Source organism: Mobula birostris, chromosome 21, assembly GCF_030028105.1.
Source record: "Mobula birostris isolate sMobBir1 chromosome 21, sMobBir1.hap1, whole genome shotgun sequence".
Taxonomy (NCBI): domain Eukaryota; kingdom Metazoa; phylum Chordata; class Chondrichthyes; order Myliobatiformes; family Myliobatidae; genus Mobula; species Mobula birostris.
Genome location: NC_092390.1, coordinates 49,035,831 through 49,054,153, shown reverse-complemented (window position 1 = coordinate 49,054,153; position 18,323 = coordinate 49,035,831). Strand labels below are relative to the sequence as shown.

Here is an 18,323-nt window from a genome sequence, read left to right as displayed (position 1 = left end):
TATTCAAGGATTGTCAAGTATTTTATTTCAATTACAGTTGACAATATGGAGAACATAAATTTAGCTAGAATAAACATAGTACTTCATGTTATAGATAAGTGTTAAAGGTATCACACTACACAAATGCAGTTTGCTATTAATGGGTTTATTGCTGAACTTAAAAGTTTCTCAAAATGTAAGTGGAATTAGAATTAACTTAATAAACTGACATTATCCAGATTAAATTTAGTTTCAGAATGAAATTAGGGTATGTATTGATTTGACCGAGTAACATAGTGGTTGTTGCTGTAATTGGATCAGATTCACATTTTATTGCAGGCAGTACATTAGTCCACATTCCAAAAGTGCCTAAACAATAGAAGAAATAATGTAAAAGAATGTACAGAAATGTCAGGAAAGGCAATTCAGAAGAATTACGAAGAGAAAGAAAAATATTGTACTAACAGAAATATAGAAAGGAATTTGGCAAACACATAAATAACAAAGGAAACATCAGCATACAGATAGGGACACTGGGGTGGGGGAGGTGGGCTCACATAACAAAATTACAGCCAATGACAGAAATACCAAATAGTTAATTTGCTTTTATCAAGGGACTGTTTGGGGTCTTCTGCTGTTGCTTGCATGATGGGGTGGGGAAGGGGTTGGAGCTTCTGCTGGTGTGGGTGAGGGTCAATGCATTTGCTGATGCTTGTTCGAAGAGAGTGGGCTCCAGGGCTTCGATAATCTATCATTCATTCTATGGAGTTCTTGTTTTGTGGATGTCTCTGAAGAGTATGAATTTCACTGTGTACATTCTCTGATATTGGAAGAACCTTTTGAACCTTGAATCTTTTAAACTTTATGCATTCTAGCACATTTGGGATGACTTAGAACTCATGGCTCAAAAAGAGAAAATTATTGCTAAGACAACTACTCAAGATGATTTGTATCTGCTCATATTTGAAAAATTACATAATAAAATCTTATGACACATAGGAGACCATTTGTCTCATTGTGTCTTTGGTGGTTACGTCAAGCTTCCTAGCCCAACCCCACTAGCCAGGAGCAGGTTGGAAGTCTCACAGTTCTTCAACTACTTCATCAATTCCCCTTTTAATTGTGTGGTCTGTTACCATCCACCACACTTCCAGGCAATGAAAAACAGGGACAACAAAATAGCTGAGAAACTCAGTCAAGTAGCATCTGACCATGTGGACCTCGAAAGAGAATTCCTATGAAAAGTTTTCATGAACAAAAAACTATTTACTGAAAAAAAAAGATTTTCTGTCCTGTGCAATGAATGCATGTGGTACAGATGTATCCAAAAATTGGTAGAGATAGTCAGCTGTGAAAAATGCATGCCTGAATCACAATACCATGGTTTTTCATTAGACATACACACACATATAGCCAAGCCAAACATGCAGAAGCAGTCCTTAGGGCACATATGGCCCAATGTGTATTTAGTTGAGGGAATCCCAGGTTGTGGAAACCAGCACTGGAGACCTACATTCAGGAGGTCTCTTTTGAAGTCACAAGAGTCTTCCATTAGATCCTCAACAACCCAAACTTCAATATTCCCTTCTTAATTGATTATGAGCTTGAGTCATAACACTCTCTTGATGGTAAGGCTGACTCTCAGTCCTCTAAATCCTTGAATGCTAGTCTAACCACCCAACAGCTGAGTATGGCTACCTACTCTAACCCAATCCACCCCTTATAGTCTCAAATCTACTGGACCCACTGCCTTCCACATCATCTTCTCTTGCTGATTCAACCTTCCCTACTTTCGTAGGCTTTCCTCACATGGAATCTATTTGTTTCCTTCACACGTTCCAAAAGAGAAACTTTAGCCAGAATAAGGCCCAGTCTACAGTTTTAGGCCTTCAGAATCTTGAAACAGCTGTCCTTCAGCGGAATCATTTATTGTTCCGCTGGGTACCACCAAGTTCATGCATTTTTATGGTCACCAGAAATTTCTAGGTTGTAGCCACGGGCCAGTTTGGCCATAGCTTCCCCTCTGGGAAAGACCATTCTGTAACCTCATTGCCTTTTTGAGTGACAACAAAATTTCTGCTTAGCCTAAGTGGAGAGTTACAGGGCAGATTGTGAGCATCCATCTGGGGATTAAGAGCCAAGAGATCGCTTTCATCTCGGGAAGGATTATAAAGATTAAACAGGAGAAAAATGTTAAAAGTTCTTTACAAAGATGTATTTTCACTTCATATAGGCATGAACCAGCTTATACAAATGTGGAAAATATTAAGCTTTTAATGTTATTGTTATATGAATTAATGTTTGCTTATGATATATAGTTTCCTCATCAAGAAAAAATTGACTTAGGTGAAGATTTAGTTGAAAATTTAGAATAAATCCTTTCCTTGACATTGCAACAGATGTGGACTATTTATTTAAGCCATAAGGAAACCATATTTATCTTTAAATTTTAATATTTTCTTACAAAATAGGAGGCCATTTAAACTATCATGTCCATGCTGGTAGATAGAGAAATATGATCAGTCCTTTTCTCCCACTATGGAATCTGTGTCTCACTTGCTCATTAGCGATACCCTAATTCTCCCAACAGCCATCTAATTTATGGTAGTTAATTAATCAACCAACTGGCACATCTTTGAGATGTAGAAGGAAAGTGGTTGCCATCGAACCAGCACCCGAATTCAGGATCACTACAGCTGTGAAGCTCATGGAACTTGCTAGAAGCAATAATGGACAATGAAAGAAAAATGCTTTCTAATGTTTCCCCAATTACTTCAAGTCTGAAATTGTCTAAGTATAGTCAGGCATTGCAATTGAAAACAATATGCAAGGAAGGACCAACAGAAAAAAAAAATTCTGGATTCTGAAGTTCTTAAATATTGTTTTATTTTTCTTAAATTGACCAACTGTTCTGTGAAAAGGAAAGGGAGAAGTATAAAGTTTAGTGTCAGATTACTGCGACCAATCTATCAGATACTTTGATCTGGAATCATGTACAGACGTTATCTTATATCAGTCATCTTGGATGTCTTGGGGAAATGCAGGGATTATATTATTGTCTGGTGATAAATTGACTGAGAAAAGTTGCAGTTCAAAATCTATGAAAACTGCTGCATGGTTGATCAAATTTTAATTAACATGTTCTTAAAGAAAGGGGAATTTAGGTTTGGAATATTGCTTTATAAACTTTGTTGAAATTGTAGGAAATTTGCATGAAACTGACAACAAATAAGGAGATGAACCTAAGAATTCTGCTTTACTTTGATTTCATTGGATTAGAACTTCAGTTTGATTGAATTTTTTTTTTAACTTTAATCAGCTAAAGTTGAGAAATTGGCTTCAAATTTTGAATATTTTATGCATGCAAGCAGTGAGTGGTATGCCAGTTTCTGTGCTAATTCCTGCCCACAAAATTGACCAGGCCTCCAGAGTGCTTCTGCGAATTATGATCATTTACAAATCTTTTGGGAGACTTTAAACTAGAAAACAGTCTTACAACATTTGCAAAAATATACTTTAATTAGTCCAATTTTTTTTTTAAAATTTATGTGTTGGTGTGCCTCTATGAAAACAAACATATTGGAAAACAATATAGAAGCAATTTTTTAACATTATATTTTAATATTTCTCTGGTTTATGGCAGATTTTGACAATTTTGCAGTATTTATGATTTTGAGCAAAATATGAGGAATGAAAACACTCCAAAAATGGGAGCTATCATCTGTGTCTGAATCGGTAACCAAACCCAAAGTTAGAAGCCTATGTTTCACAACAATTTTTGCTGAAACTTCTACTACAAAGTTGAAGACGATAATTATCTGAAGCTTAAATTGCTTTGAAAATTGATTAGTGAAATAGATATCAACATAACAAATGATAAATCCTTGAGAAATTATATTTGAAAAATTACATTTAAACAGCAGCTGATGGCAAATGTTTAGTTCTCTTGCCATTGGCAGAGATTACTGATATGAAAACACTAATTTGTTTGCTTCTAATGTACCTCTAGGGCTTGATAAGGAACAGGATCAATAGAATAATAAGTAAGGCTGAAATTGGTGCACGCATTGTTGTTGCTCCTAAACCATGTTAATTGTGGTGCACTATGTTGAAATTCATCACTAGATCTACTGCTAATGAACAACACATTGACAGTTCTGAGATCAAGTGGTGCGAGGAGATAGTTCAGCAATGGAGCCTTAGATACTGGGAACATTTGGAAAATCTGCTCCAATGAGCTGGAGATTGGGAGAGTAGATTTGGAAAGTGTTATTGGTGCCCAGCTGCTATAAGCCCAACTTTGAATATGTTTGCCAACTTCAACTTTACCTTTCTCTGGAGATCTGATCACAAGTCATTTGGTTACATTATGTTTATTGTTGTTTGCATTTACTTAATGGCTCTACAACAAAGCTCTACCAAAGACAAACCAGTTCAATTTAGTCAAGAGTCATAGGGCAGCTCTACAACCCTGCTGATCTACTACACCCCTCAACCATCAGCCTCCTGACCAGTGGGGATAACTTCACTCGCCCCATCATTTAAATGCTCCCACACTTTCAAGGACTTTTCATCTCATGTTCTCGCTATTTATTGATTATTTACCTTTTTTTCTTTTGTAATTGCACAGTTTGTTTTCTTCTACACGTTGATTGCTTGTCCATCCTGTTGGGTGCGGTCTTTCATTGATTCAATTATGTTACTTGGATTTACCGAGTATGCAAAAGAAAATGAATCTCAAGGTTGTATATGGTGACACATACTGTATGTACTTTGATAATAATTTGCCTTGAACTTTTCATTTCATTTGTTTTTGTCTATTCAAAAACCGTAACAAATTACAATGTTATTGATCAACGATACACAGGATGCTGGAAGAACTCAGCAGGTTAAGCAGCATCTCTGAAGGTAAACAGTTTTAAGTTCGGCTTTTTGGGTTAGGATTTTGCATCACAAGTGAGAGAGATAAGGATATAGTATAGAGCCGTGGGCTGGGTTGAAACAGAGGATGTAGTAATTGGTGGAACCCAATGGGAAGGGGCGGATGGAGGTGACGGGGAGATGGAGCAATGTTGTTGTCGGGGGGGCAGAGGCTGGCTGGTAATAGGTGGAACATACAGTGAGGAGATGATGGGTTGATACAGTTAGCTGGGGGAAGGGTTGAAATGGGTGCTGATGGATAATATCTGGAACTAGATGGGGAGGGGATGATGGGCAAGTAGAACCAGGAGTGGGGAGTTGATGTGCAGATGGACAACGGGAGGAGAAAGCAAAGTGCACACGTGAGTGTGTGAGACAAGAGAACACTGCCAGTGTGGTTTATCTGAAACAGCCTTTTTGTCTCTGAAGCAGTTTCTTTTGCCTTCAATATAATTGGTCAGTTTGGCAAATTGTGCAGTCTGAGCTTTGGTTAACAATAAACCTACTTTGTAACATTTTTGTTGGAATATGTCTATAGGGAACCATTAAACAGGCATATGGCAGGCAAGGTTGTAGGGCTATGTATTATTGCCTCAGATGGTTGGCTCAAGGTTGACATGGAGTATTAACAGTGATAGAGACTAATTAATTTTGTACTATAAAAATCAATATCGAGAATAATCTCAATGTTGTTTTAAAACCTTAAAAGTTATTTTACGTTACTATCAAAGCGAAACAGCTTTGTTTAGTGCAGCCAAGCACGTGTGATGGGATGCACCGCTCCCTTTCTCCCCCTGCAAACATCCGTATGAGTTTTGTCAGGAATAAAGTAAAAGGGAAGAAGTATGAGACGAGGTTAGCATCCCCAGCCAAAGGAAACTCACGTACCTTCTAAGGAGTGACCCTAGCAACACGTTCGGAAATCTGTATATTATGATTCTGTCTCTAATACTTCAGAACCAAGCTTACAAATTAAAGTCCAATGACAAAATGAGCAAGGAACTTCAGAAATAAACTCTCTAGAGGACCGAGCAGAACAGGAAATTAACAATGAACCAGTGAGGTTATTATAACTCCTGGATCTCTCTTGGCTGAAGCAGGGTGGAGAGCAGGGAATAGGCCGCTTTCAGAGTAGCGATTGGGATTCCAAAAACAGTAAGTTTAAAGCCAATTGAATTCCAACAACCCTAGTTCAGTGGGAAAAGGCAGCACATTGGAGAGGAGGCATGGAAGGCCACTAACTGAAATACCTTAGCAGGCTTGTAGATGTTAAATTTTAACTCAGCAGACAGGGCTTCCCACCTAAACCCAATGTGTAAGTTTATATCAACAATGCTTATAGTTGAGAAAGAGGAAAGATCCCCCCAGATCACCAAACAATCTGCTAACCTCCCAGCAATTGGGACCTTGTGATCTCCAAGCACTCCTCAGCTGCAGCCACCACCTCTTTAATCCTCACCCCTCTTTCTGGTTCCTCTAACCAGATCCTATGCTCTCAACATTCCCACAAATAATGATCCCTTCCTCCTTCTATTCTCCACTCCTTCTCCACAGCCTGGTCTTGGTGAGTTCCTTGACTGAGAGCTGAGGCCGCAAGATAGGGTCCCAAAATTATATCAGTACCTGCTGTTAAATTTCCACCCACTGCACCTTCTGCCTGATCTGTGCTAGTCCTCTATAAATATAAGGACAAGTGTCTTATGACTTTTTAAACTCGCTGACCATTTACCATTTAAGTACTTCCATGCTCTTAGCTGTCCATGTTATTTCCAAAGAACTGTGTGAAAATACTTAACTTCAGTTTGAAACTTTATTTTCATAAGATGCATAAAAAGGCTTTGTGACAAAGAAATCACACGTTAATAAAGATTTAATGTTGTTATGATTGGTGACAGATTTGACACATGGCCTGGGTAGCTTGACAAAAAAATATTACATTCACAAATGTAACAAAAACACTTTGAAGTTGTGGCTCAAGCATAAAATGAACTCTGAGAGCTAATTCATCAAAGCTGACAGCTTGCGAGCATTAATCTAGAGGGGTCTGTCTCCAGACCACACTGGGGATTTCACTCAGACAACAGTTTTTTCTAGAGGAAATCATGCAGCCAGGCAAAGTAGCTGTAATCATGTCAAACCTATAAATTGTTGGCTCATCTCCCTTCTCTATTACATGTTAGGCTACAGATCCATCAGTAAAATAAATTGCAAAAGAAACACAGGTGAAAGATACGAATCTTGTGTTTGAATATTATAGGGTTCTTTCTGCTAACAACATAGGAAACTCTGAACATATAAAAGGGGTTAATGGAAGAATTACCTTTGGAATATAGTTGCGTGTTGGCAAGTCATAATATCTGAGTCTGCAGGAAAATCACTGATAAAAAGCCAAGATAGATTGGCTGTGTTTAAATTTGGTAAACAGAAACATTTCATCCTTTACAGCTTGATAGATGGAGAAAACCATCAAGATGCCAACATTTTGCAGTAAGTGTGTTCAAAACCAATGTCCCTTGACCTTGAATTGAAGAAGTTAGAAGAGACCTTTGCACTCGGATGGATTTTCTACTTAAACAGATCACTGCATTTGGTTTGCTCATTTTCAAGACATCTAAGGATGCATCTGCTTAGTGTTATTTTCCATAACCAGAGCAAAGTATAAACCTAACCTAATTAAAATGTCATTGCTTACCTTCATTGGATGCAGGACATAAATCTGGCCCATCTACAGAAGAAATACTGTGTGTTAAATACCCCAATACTGATGGCTAGGAAGGAAGGAACTGGGGGAGAGTTTTAGCAGCCAGGAAATTCAGAGGTAAGTATTTCTTAGAGGTGCTGCCAAATTTAACAACAGGACTTAATTTAAAATTTTTGCATAAATTTCATGGCCTCAGTCAGCTTGGCTGATGGGCCAGCTGGCTATAGATAGGGCCAGACAGGATACACCAGCTCCTCTTGGCCCACGTACAGGATTGTCAAGGCACTGATCTGATGGGTATGGTCCTACTTGTCTCCCCTTATCAGTCAGGTTTTCCCGCGTCCAGCAAATCTTTCCTGTATGTCTAAAAACTAAAGTAAATGTATCCTTATTTAAAATGCTTCAGTAATTAATGAGTTCCTCCAAGTAGGAAATAAGTTACCCTACTCTCAATGTGCCTCCATTAAAATTAGAAGTTTAAAAGATATAAGATTCCAGATGGTGGATTTTTAATCTTCCTCTGTCCATTCAGTGGGTTAAAATTACCTACCACAATGTGGCTGGAGATGGTCTCCATGCTGTTCATACTAGACATTTGAGATTCTTTGGCATGTGTAAATTTGTCAATAGGTTTTCTGTCAAATCACCATTTTATATATTTTGAATATTCCTCATTACGGATGAAAGCTTTAAAAAACATCTCATTTTGGATTGAATATATACAGCATATTATACATAGATTTTTACCTGGAACTTCTGTACAATGACTTTCTGACATCTGGTTGCCTAGCTGACTACAAGACTGGCAGTTCATGAAGAGACATCAGATTGCGTAGGGGGAGAGAAAGTTTAAAAGAAGTGAGCGGAGGCAACAGATTTTGCATGCCGCAGTTCCCAAGGAGACACTGGATTGCACATAATTAAGCATAGCAAGAAAAAAAAAGTTAGGTTTAAGTGGTGCAACTATTGTGCGAGTGAGCAGAGTTAGAGTGGGGAGTTGACGCCTTGGTGCATCGAGGCTTTGGCAATGAGAGCAATCGGCCGTAAGTATATTTGTTTTTTGTTATTTATTCTTCATTCTTTCTTATTCTACATTTAGAGCAGTGGGGATGCCAGGAAGGGTTGTGAAATACTCCTCTTGCAGGATGTGCGAAGGCAGGGAGACCACCGGTGTCCCTGATGACTACATCTGCAGGAAGTGCATTCAGCTGCAGCTTCTAATAGACTGTGTGTTAAGCAGTTGGAGCTGGAGCTGGATGAACTCCAGATCATGCAGGAAGCTGAGGGGTTGTTAGACAGGACGTACAGGGAGGTAAATGTGGGACACAAGTAATTGGGTGACCGTCAGGAGGGGGAAAGGGGATAGGCAGCCAGTGCGGTACCCCACCCCTATGGCTGTTCTCCTCAGCAATAGATTTACCACTTTGGATACTGTTGGGGGAGGGATGACCTAACAGAGGAAAGCCACAACGGTCAGGTCTTTGGCACTGAGTCTGGCAGTGTAGCTCAGAAGGGAAGTGGGGAGAAGAGGCAATCTGTAGTGACAGGGAACTTGTTGGTTGAGGGAACAGAGAAAGAGGTTCTGTGGCTAAGAATCAGATGCTCAGGTGGTATGTTGCATCCCGAGTTGCAGGGTTAGAGACCTCTCGGATCAAGTCCACAGCATTCTTAAGTGGGAGGGTGAGAAAGCAGAGGTCGTGGTCCACGTCGGTAACAATGACATGGGTCGGAGTGCTGGTGAGGTCCTGCAAAGCGAGTTCAGGGAGTTTGGTGCCAAAGTTAAAGGACAGGAACTCCAGGGTGGTGATCTCAGGATTGCTACCTGTACCATGTACCAATGAGCCCAGAAATAAGAAGATCGTACAGTTTAACACATGGCTGAGGAGATGGTGCCAAAAGGTTTTTGGATGATTGGGCTCTCTTCCAGAGAAGGTGGGACCTGTACAGAAGGGACAGGTTGTACCTGGCCTATAGGGAGATGAATATCTTAGCGGGAAGCTTTGCCAGTGCTGCATGGGTGGGGGAGGGGTTAAACTAGAGTTACTTAGGGATAGGAACCGCAGTCCCAGGGCAGTTAGTGGAGTGGTTGTGGAGAAAGATGTTACATACAAAGTCAGGAAAAGGTAGAGCATGGTGGGACTAATGTTCTGAGCTGTGTATATTTTCAATTCAAGGAGTATGATAGGAAAGGCAGATGAGCTTAGGGCATGGATCAGCATGTAGAATTATGACATTGTAGCTATTAGTGAGACTTACTTGTAGGGGGTAAAAGACTTGCAGCGGAATGTTCCAGGGTTCCGTTGTTTTAGATGTGACAGAGTGGGAGGGGTTACAGGGGGAGAAGTGGCGTTACTAGTCAGAGGAAACTTCATGCCAGTGCTCAGTTAGGACAGACTGGAGAGCTCATCTAGTAAGGCTCTATGGGTAGAACTGAGCAATAATAAATGTATGACAATATTAATGGGATTAACTTACAGACCACCCAACAGTCTGCGGGATCTAGAGCAGCAAATTTGTACAGCGATTGCAGACTGTTGCAAGAAACATAAGGTTGTGATAGTAGGTGATTTTAACTTTGCACATAATGACTGGGATTCCCATTATGTAAAAGGGTTGGATGGGAAAGCATTTGTCAAATGTGTTTAGGAAAGTTTCCTTGATCAGTACATAGAATCTCAGCTAAAGAGAGTGTCATACTAGATCTCCTATTAGCGAATGAGACAGGGCAGGTGACAGAAATCTGTGTCGAACACTTTGCACCTAGTGGTTATAATGCCATTAATTTCAAAGTCAATATAGAAAAGATAGGTCTGGTCCTCAGGTTGAGATTCTAAATTGGAGAAAGGCCAATTTTGATGGTGTCGGAAAGGATCTGGCAAGTGTGAACTGGGACAGGCTGCTTTCTGGCAAAGATATACTTGGTAACCGAGAGGCTTTCAAAAGTGTAATTTTTTGAAAGTACAGAGTAAAAGGCAAGGAGAACAGGTTTTGGGAACCTTGGTGTTTGAGAGATATTGAGGCCCTTGTTAAGAAAAAGGAGGTGCATGTCAGGTACTGGCAGGTGGAAACAAATAAACTACATGAGTAATATAAGAAATGCAAGAGAACAATTAAGAAGGAAGTCAGTAGGGCTAAAAGAAAGCACGAGGTTGCACTAGCAGACAAGGCGAAGGAGAATTTTAAGGGTTTCTATAGATATATATTAAGAGCAAAAGGGTAGCAAGGGTCAAAATTAGTTGTCTGGAAGATCAGAAAGGTAGTCTATGCATGAAGCCAAAAGAGTTGGTGGAGATCTAAAATGGATTTGTTTTTGCATCTGTGTTTACTTGGGGGGTGAACACAGAGTCTATGGAGGTGAAGGAAAGCAGCAAAGAAGTTATGGACTCTATAATACTACAGAGGAGCAATTAGGGTGGATAAATTCCCAAGGCCTGACAAGATATTCCTTCAGACCCTGTGGGAGGCTAGTGCAGAAATCGCAGGGGTCCTAGCAGAGGTACTTAAAATGCCCTTAGCCATGAGAGAGATATTGGAGGTTTGGATGATAGCTAATGGTGTTCCGTTGTTTATAGTCATAGTTATAGTCATACTTTATTGATCCCAGGGGAAATTGGTTTTCGTTACAGTTGCACCATAAATAATTAAATAGTAATAAACCATAAATAGTTAAATAGTAGTATGTAATTTATGCCAGGAAGTAAGTCTGGCATAATTTGGCTCTAAGGATAAGCCAGAAAATTATAGGCCAGTGAGCCTGACATCAGTAGTGGGAAGATTATTGGAAGGTATTCCAAGCAACTGGATAGATAATTATTTGGAAGGATGGGGACTGATTAGGGATAGTCAACATGCTTTTGTGTGTGGTAAGTTATGGCTAACCAGTTTTTCAGAATTTTTCAACGTCACCAGGAAAGCTGATGAAGGCAAGAAGGTGGATATTGTCTTCATGGGCTTTAGCAAGGCATCTGACAAGGTCCCATATGGGAAGTTGGTCAAGAATGTTCAGTAGTTTAGCATTCAAGCTGAGGTAGTACATTAATGTATGGAATACAGGAGTTGGGATGTTACGTTGAAATTGTACAAGATGGTGAGGCCTAATTTGGAGTACCGTGTGCAGTTTTGGTCACCTACCTACAGAAAAGGTGTAAATAAATTGAAAGAGTGCAGAGAAAATTTACAAGGGTGTTGTCAAGACTTGATGACCTAAGCTATAGGGAAAGGTTGAATAGGGTTGGAAATTTTGCCTGGAGCATAGAAGATTGAGGGGAGATTTGATAGAGGCACAGTATGTAAAATTATGAGGGGTATAGATAGGGTAAATACAAGCAGGCTTTATCCACTGAGGTTGGATGGTACTACAACTAAAGGTCATGGGTTAAAGGTGAAAGATGAAATGCTTAGGGAAACATGAGGAGGAACTTCCGGTACTTCTTGTAAGATGGCAGTTCACTTTGATGCAGAGGCTTCTACAGGGCTAACCTAAGGTGTTATTGTCTTAAAAATATATTTTTTTTACAATTGCAAGACTCTGCTGGACAATAAGAGCTTAAAATACTCAGGTCTACTCCAGCAGTGAGTTGCTTAATGGTGGAGAAACTGAAGGAGCTGGACTTGGTGTAGACTGTGATGCTGCCTTCGACAGAGAGGCAGTGGTGCACGAAGGATATGTGTAGTCTAACAGAGAGCGATCATTGTAGTCACTTTTCTTGTGATTGCAAGACCCTGCTGGGCATTGTTAATGTGGAAAGCTGCAAGTCCAATTCACTGGCTTATTGGCAAACAGCAGGGGAGCTGCATGGCCTCAGTTGTAGTGAGGACTTGGCATCAAGCTGTGGTGCCACCTGCTTGCAGGTGCCAAAGAGGGTAGCTTCAGAGTCCACCAGGGCACAGGAAGTGGTGTGACATGGCACATGGTCAGTGCTGTCCATCCCCCCCCCCCCCCAAGTGTTCGCTCGGCAGAAGACAAGATGTATTTTGTTTGAATGTAGACTGCTGGAACATTCATAGACTCAGGAACTTGGACTATATATTTTTCATGTGACAATACTACTGCTATCTTATATGTGCTGTGTGTGTCTGTTGGTACTGTGTTTTGCACCTTGGCCCAAAAGTAAAACTTCTTCATTTGGCTGTATCCATAGGTATTCATGAAGGGCTGAATGACAATTAAACTTGAAATTGAACTTGAAATTCTTCACTCGGGGGTGGTGAGAGAGTGGAATGAGCTGCCAGCACATGTGGTGGTTGTGGTTAAATTTCAACATTTAAGAGAAATTTAGATCGGTACATGGATGGGAGGGGTATGGATGACAATGGTTCAGGTGCAGGTTGATGGGACTAGGCAGATTTATGACCCGGCATGGACTAGCTGGTCTGAATAGCCTGTTCCTATGCTGTAGTGTTCAATGAGTCTATGTCACCAAAGGACAATGCCACAGCTTCCAGATAAATTAGTTTTGTTGGAGGATTGAAATAGGCTGGACAATCAATTAATCTAACCACATATTAATGTATCATATCAGATAATATAAACAAAGTTTTCACAATTTTATTCTGAAACTATGTGGTTCAATGTCACTGCCTTATAATGTAGACTAGGCCTTAAAGCTTCATTTTAAAGTCAAGTCAAATGTATATTGGAAATTAATATGAAAATGCATTCACCTACTTCCTGGGTTACAAAGAAAATAATCCTTATTTATTAATAAAAATATAACAATTGTCAATTAATAATTGTCCATGTAGAATTTTAATTGGCTTGAAACTCCATTGAGAAATTTCTGCATGGGAATCCTGATTTATACTAATCTGTCTAACTTCTTGTATGGATAATCTCATATACCAAAAAAATATTCTTTTGCCTTTAAGTGTAACCATCAAAACAACTACATAAATTTATCAGAAACACAAGAGATTCTGCAGATCCTGATACAGGGTTTTGTCCAAAATGTCGACTGTTTATTCCTTTCTATAGATGCTGTTTGATCTGCTGAGTTCCTCTAGCATTTTACCAGGGGTGATTGATAAGTTCATGGCCTAAGGTAGAAGGAATCAATTTTAGAAAACCTAGCACATTTATTTTTCAACATAGTCCCCTCCTACATTTACACAATTAGTCCAGCGGTTGTGGAGCATACGGATCCCTTTTTTGTAGAAGTCAACATCTTGGACCTCCAGAAAGTGGTCCACAGGAGAGATGAGTGGTGTTCGTGGCCTAAAGTAGAAGGAGATGAGCTATACAGCTCTCGTTACAGGCACATGCAGCTCAACTCTTTGAGTGATTATGCAGAAAGTTTGAAGTTAATAACTCATATCCTTCTACATTAGGCCACAAACTTATCAATCACCCCTGCTGTGGACCAATTTTTAGAGGTCCAAGACGCCAACTTCTACAAAGAAGGGATCTGTATGCTCCACGACCGCTGGACTAAGTGTGTAAATGTAGGAGGGGACTATGTTGAAAAATATATGTGCTAGGTTTTCTAAAATTGACTCTACCTTAGGCCACGAACTTATCGCTTAAAGTTAGTTATTGCTTGCAAATATTACTTCATATTGGAATCTCATTTTAGACACTCCTGCTTACAAGTGGCATGTTTTAGACATCTTGTCCTTAAAGTAAGTCATGTTTTCTAAAACAGGTTTTTGGCATAGAGTCTGCAACAGGCCAGTCCTTTAGACAGCATAAATTGATATTAAAATGTTATGACAAGTTCAAATGTTAGCACTTGGGACAATTTACTACTGAGAGGTAATAGAGACCCATGGGCACATTTTACAGCAGAACGCCTCTTGGGTAAATGTGATATTTCTACTTGTATTTCATGTCAAGTTCTGCACTGCTGGCTAAACTATACGAGTCTTGTCACAAGCAATATATCAGACAGAGGTTAAAGCACTACGTTCTTCTTACTACTTATTCTCCACATAAGCACAGAATTAAGACCAGCATGAGAAACTCCAACAAAATAAAACTAAGGTCAATCATTATTGATGGAATGTTTACTGGGAAAGCAGAAATTTTCCTCAACTAGCGAAGTTTAATTATGGAATGCAGTGTGGTGAAAAAGTAGTACTGGATGTTACATGCTGATCCTTGTGTGTAGATAGCATTTAATGAACCCCTTTCTGCTCATTGTGCAATGAGGCCACACTCAGGTTGGAGGAGCAACACCTTATACTCCATCTGGTAGCCTCCAACCTGATGGCATGAACATCGATTTCTCAAAACTTCAAGTAACTGCCCTCCCCCACTTCCCCTTTCTCTATTCCCATTTCCCGCTGTCACCTTATCTCCTTACCTGCCCATCACCTCCCTCTGGTGCTCCTCTCCCTTCTCCTCCTTCCATGGCCTTCTGTCTTTTCCTGTCAGATTCCCCCTTCTCTAGCCCTTTATCTCTCTCACCAATCAACTTCCCAGCTCTTTACTTCACCACTCCCCCTCTCCCGGTTTCACCTATCACCTACTACCTTGTATTTCTTCCTCCCCTCCTCCCACCTTCTTACTCTGACCTCTCATCTTTTATCTCCAGTCCTGGTGAAGGGTCTCAGCCTGAAACGTTGACTGTTTACTCTTTTCCACAAATGCTGCCTGGTCTTCTGAGTTCCTCCGGCATTCTGTGTGTGTTGCTTGGATTTCCAGCATCTGTAGATTTTCTCATTTTTGTGATTTAATTAACTCCATTTGGCATTTTTAAGTATGTGATAATACTTTGCAGAACCATGATCCTTAAATATTAGTCTGTGAGGATAATCTAAGGCTTGTAATGAGTTATAGTTGGCAGCCGGTTGGTTGAATAATATCCAATCTGTCAGAGCTAACATCACTAGTCCATCAACATACTACAATCAATTTTGTTCGGTCTGCTTTTTCCACTCAATCTATTCACACACAATAGATAATTTATCCTATTATTATCTATCGAGCTTATAATTGATTTAACAGGCATTTCAGCTGTATCAGTCCCAGGAATACAACTAGTTTGTGTAGAACAGAATATTTACAGAGTAATGGGCATTCCCCAATTCTGTATTAATGGAGAACAGGTTACTCTGGACACAATCATGGTAAACAATAGACTGTATATAACTGAGATGAGAAGAAGTTTCTTCACTCAGAGAGTAGCGAATCTTTGGAGTTCTCTACCCTGGACAGGGTTTGATGTTCAGTCACAGTGTTCATTCAAAAGAGAGACTGATGGATTTCTGGAAGCAATGGCTATGAGGATATTGCAAGAAAATGGTGCTGAGTTAGAAAATTAGCCATGTTCTCAGTGAATGATGAGGCAAGCTTGAAGGATACATGGCCTCCTCCTGCTCCTGATTTTTATGCACTGATCTGTTTTTTTTAACTTTAGCAAAACTCAATAGGCTGAAGATAAGCAAATTTGAGTCAAATGCCCACAGAATGGAAAGTCTGCACAACAAATGTTTGGCCAAAGCTATTTTTTTCCTGGGGTTAAATTTAAAATGACCTCTAATGTGAAACAATATTATAACTTTCCATGATTCACGGAAATGACTAACACTTCTGATGAAATTGTAAATATAATTTACAATCCACCATAAATTCCTACACATGGAAGAGTCTAGATAAATTTCCTAACATTATAGACAATGGCTGGTCATCAAGTATAAAGAGCAACATTCAGAGCCTGATTTCTGTAATATCGTCCTCAATGAAAATGTAAGAAATATTTAAATGTGTCAGCAAAATTTAAGAAGATGGCTATTCATCAGGGCAGTGCGACACATTATCTACATTTCCACCGTAGTGGCTAACTGTCATAAATGTTACCGACTTATGTGTGAGTCAGAAGGGACTCATAGAAGAGTGGCACAGGAGTGTAGTGGTTTACAGTACGCTTTACAGTACCAGTGACCCAGGTTCAATTCCCGCCGATGCCTTTAAGGAGTTTGTACTTTCTCCCAGTGACTGCATGGGTTTCCTCTGAGTGTTCCTGTCTCCTCCCACAGTCTCAAGGTGTTCTGGTTGGTAGGTTAACTGGTCATTGTAAATTGTGCCATGACTAGACTGGAGTTAAATTGAGGGTTACTCGTTGGCGTGGCTCGAAGGACCGGAAGGGCCTACTCTGCGCTATAGCTCAACAAATAAATAAATAAAATGTCTATGAGATCTCTGTGGTACATTCCCTGCTGATTCTGGGCATTCTGATCAAGAATGAAGGCAAACATGTATTTTGTTTGGACCTTATAACAATAGCCATTTAATACTGAATTCATTGGTTGTTGACATATTGCTTCATAAAATAATATCCCATACCAGGCCCACAATGATCCAAAAACTATGAACTGTTAAAGAATTAAAATGAAGTGTGAGTTCCTCAGTCCATAGTTTGTGCAATGCTATGTTTAGAATACCATAGGGATGTTACAGCCAAAAAAAAATTGCATACTTGTATATTTTTTTCAGTCTCCAACACTACAATATTTTCTTAGACAGCTTCCAAATTTCAACGATGAAGCGCAGACAAATACATTGTCTACGTGCAACCGTGTAGCTTACCCGGTGGATGGTGTCATGATGCAGCCCCCTTTGTCTGATGATGCCTTGCAGGTACAGCTACGTTCAGGAGTGTCGTGGTTCATGCCAAAATTGTGGCCCAGCTCGTGCGCCATAGTAACTGCTGCGCCAAGAGGATTATCCGAATGATCCTGTAAAATTGCAGAGCCAAAATCGTATTTTGGAGTTTAAACGTCAGAAAGAGCATTGTTCCATCTAAAAAGCTGAAATACTCAAAGTAATCAAAGAAGTATGTTGACTTTATATGCGAGTCAGAAGGATCTCATAGTGTCCATTACATTATAAATTAGTAAATGGACTCACTGCTATGCAAATCTCCAGTTAAATATAGTTTCCATATTCATTTCCTTTGGCTATAATAATGCAGGAACGATAGGGGGCCATTAAGATCCTGGCATTGTTCTGTCATTCATTAGTGGTATGACAGAGCTTTACTCCATATCTTTTAAAAACCTAGGTGAACATAAATCAACCATTCTCCGATTTTAGCGATTCACTGAGCTAGTATGTACTGTGACTGCTTATCTGTGAACAACTTTCATAGCTCTGCCACCCTTTGTTCAACTTATTTCCCAGATTCTGAAACTGATCTTCCTTGCCTTGGACACGCTTGCTGACAGTAAAGCTTTCTCTCAGGTCCCTTCCTATCATTGTCTCTTCACAATTTTACAGTACATATCTGTCAAGTCTACTTGCAATATCACCTATCTTGTGTGGACAAAAAATTCGCAGATATGACTCTCCACTGCTTAATGTAAGGCATTAATTAATACCATGAAGAGATGACCACCAGCATTACAGTATCTGGTGGCATGAGTGACTTCCTTTAAATGTGAGTATGTACCCATTCGGTCTGCTAGTATGCCTCTCTGTCTACTAATACTGCAGCACACCCCAATCAAATCAAAAATTTTCTCATCTTCAAAGCTGTCATTTTATCTCACAATGTTTCACATGAAATTTGACTAAATGCCATTTGGAAGTTGGTATAAAGCATTTCTAAGGACCTGTCTCTGACAGCTCCTTCAATTACTTCTTCACAATTATCACTCAGATTTGTTAGACTTGTACCACACTTTTCAAATCCACTTTGGCTTCCTCCAGTTGGCTCTGATTTCTCTTACGTGCTCAATTACTCTGTCCTAAATTATAAACTCCCAGAACTTCCTTGCATCAGAT

The 18,323-nt window shown here is 39.7% G+C and overlaps 1 protein-coding gene across 2 annotated transcripts in view; it reads right to left on the bottom strand.

The window, feature by feature from the left end:
• Positions 1-18,323, bottom strand: part of LOC140185772 (disintegrin and metalloproteinase domain-containing protein 12-like) — a 397,254-nt gene that overhangs the window by 72,658 nt on the left and 306,273 nt on the right. For both annotated transcript variants that reach the window (XM_072239412.1, XM_072239413.1), the window contains exon 11: positions 17,127-17,275. In XM_072239412.1, the coding sequence (XP_072095513.1) occupies positions 17,127-17,275 (149 nt within the window). The remainder of the gene's footprint in view (positions 1-17,126; positions 17,276-18,323) is intronic.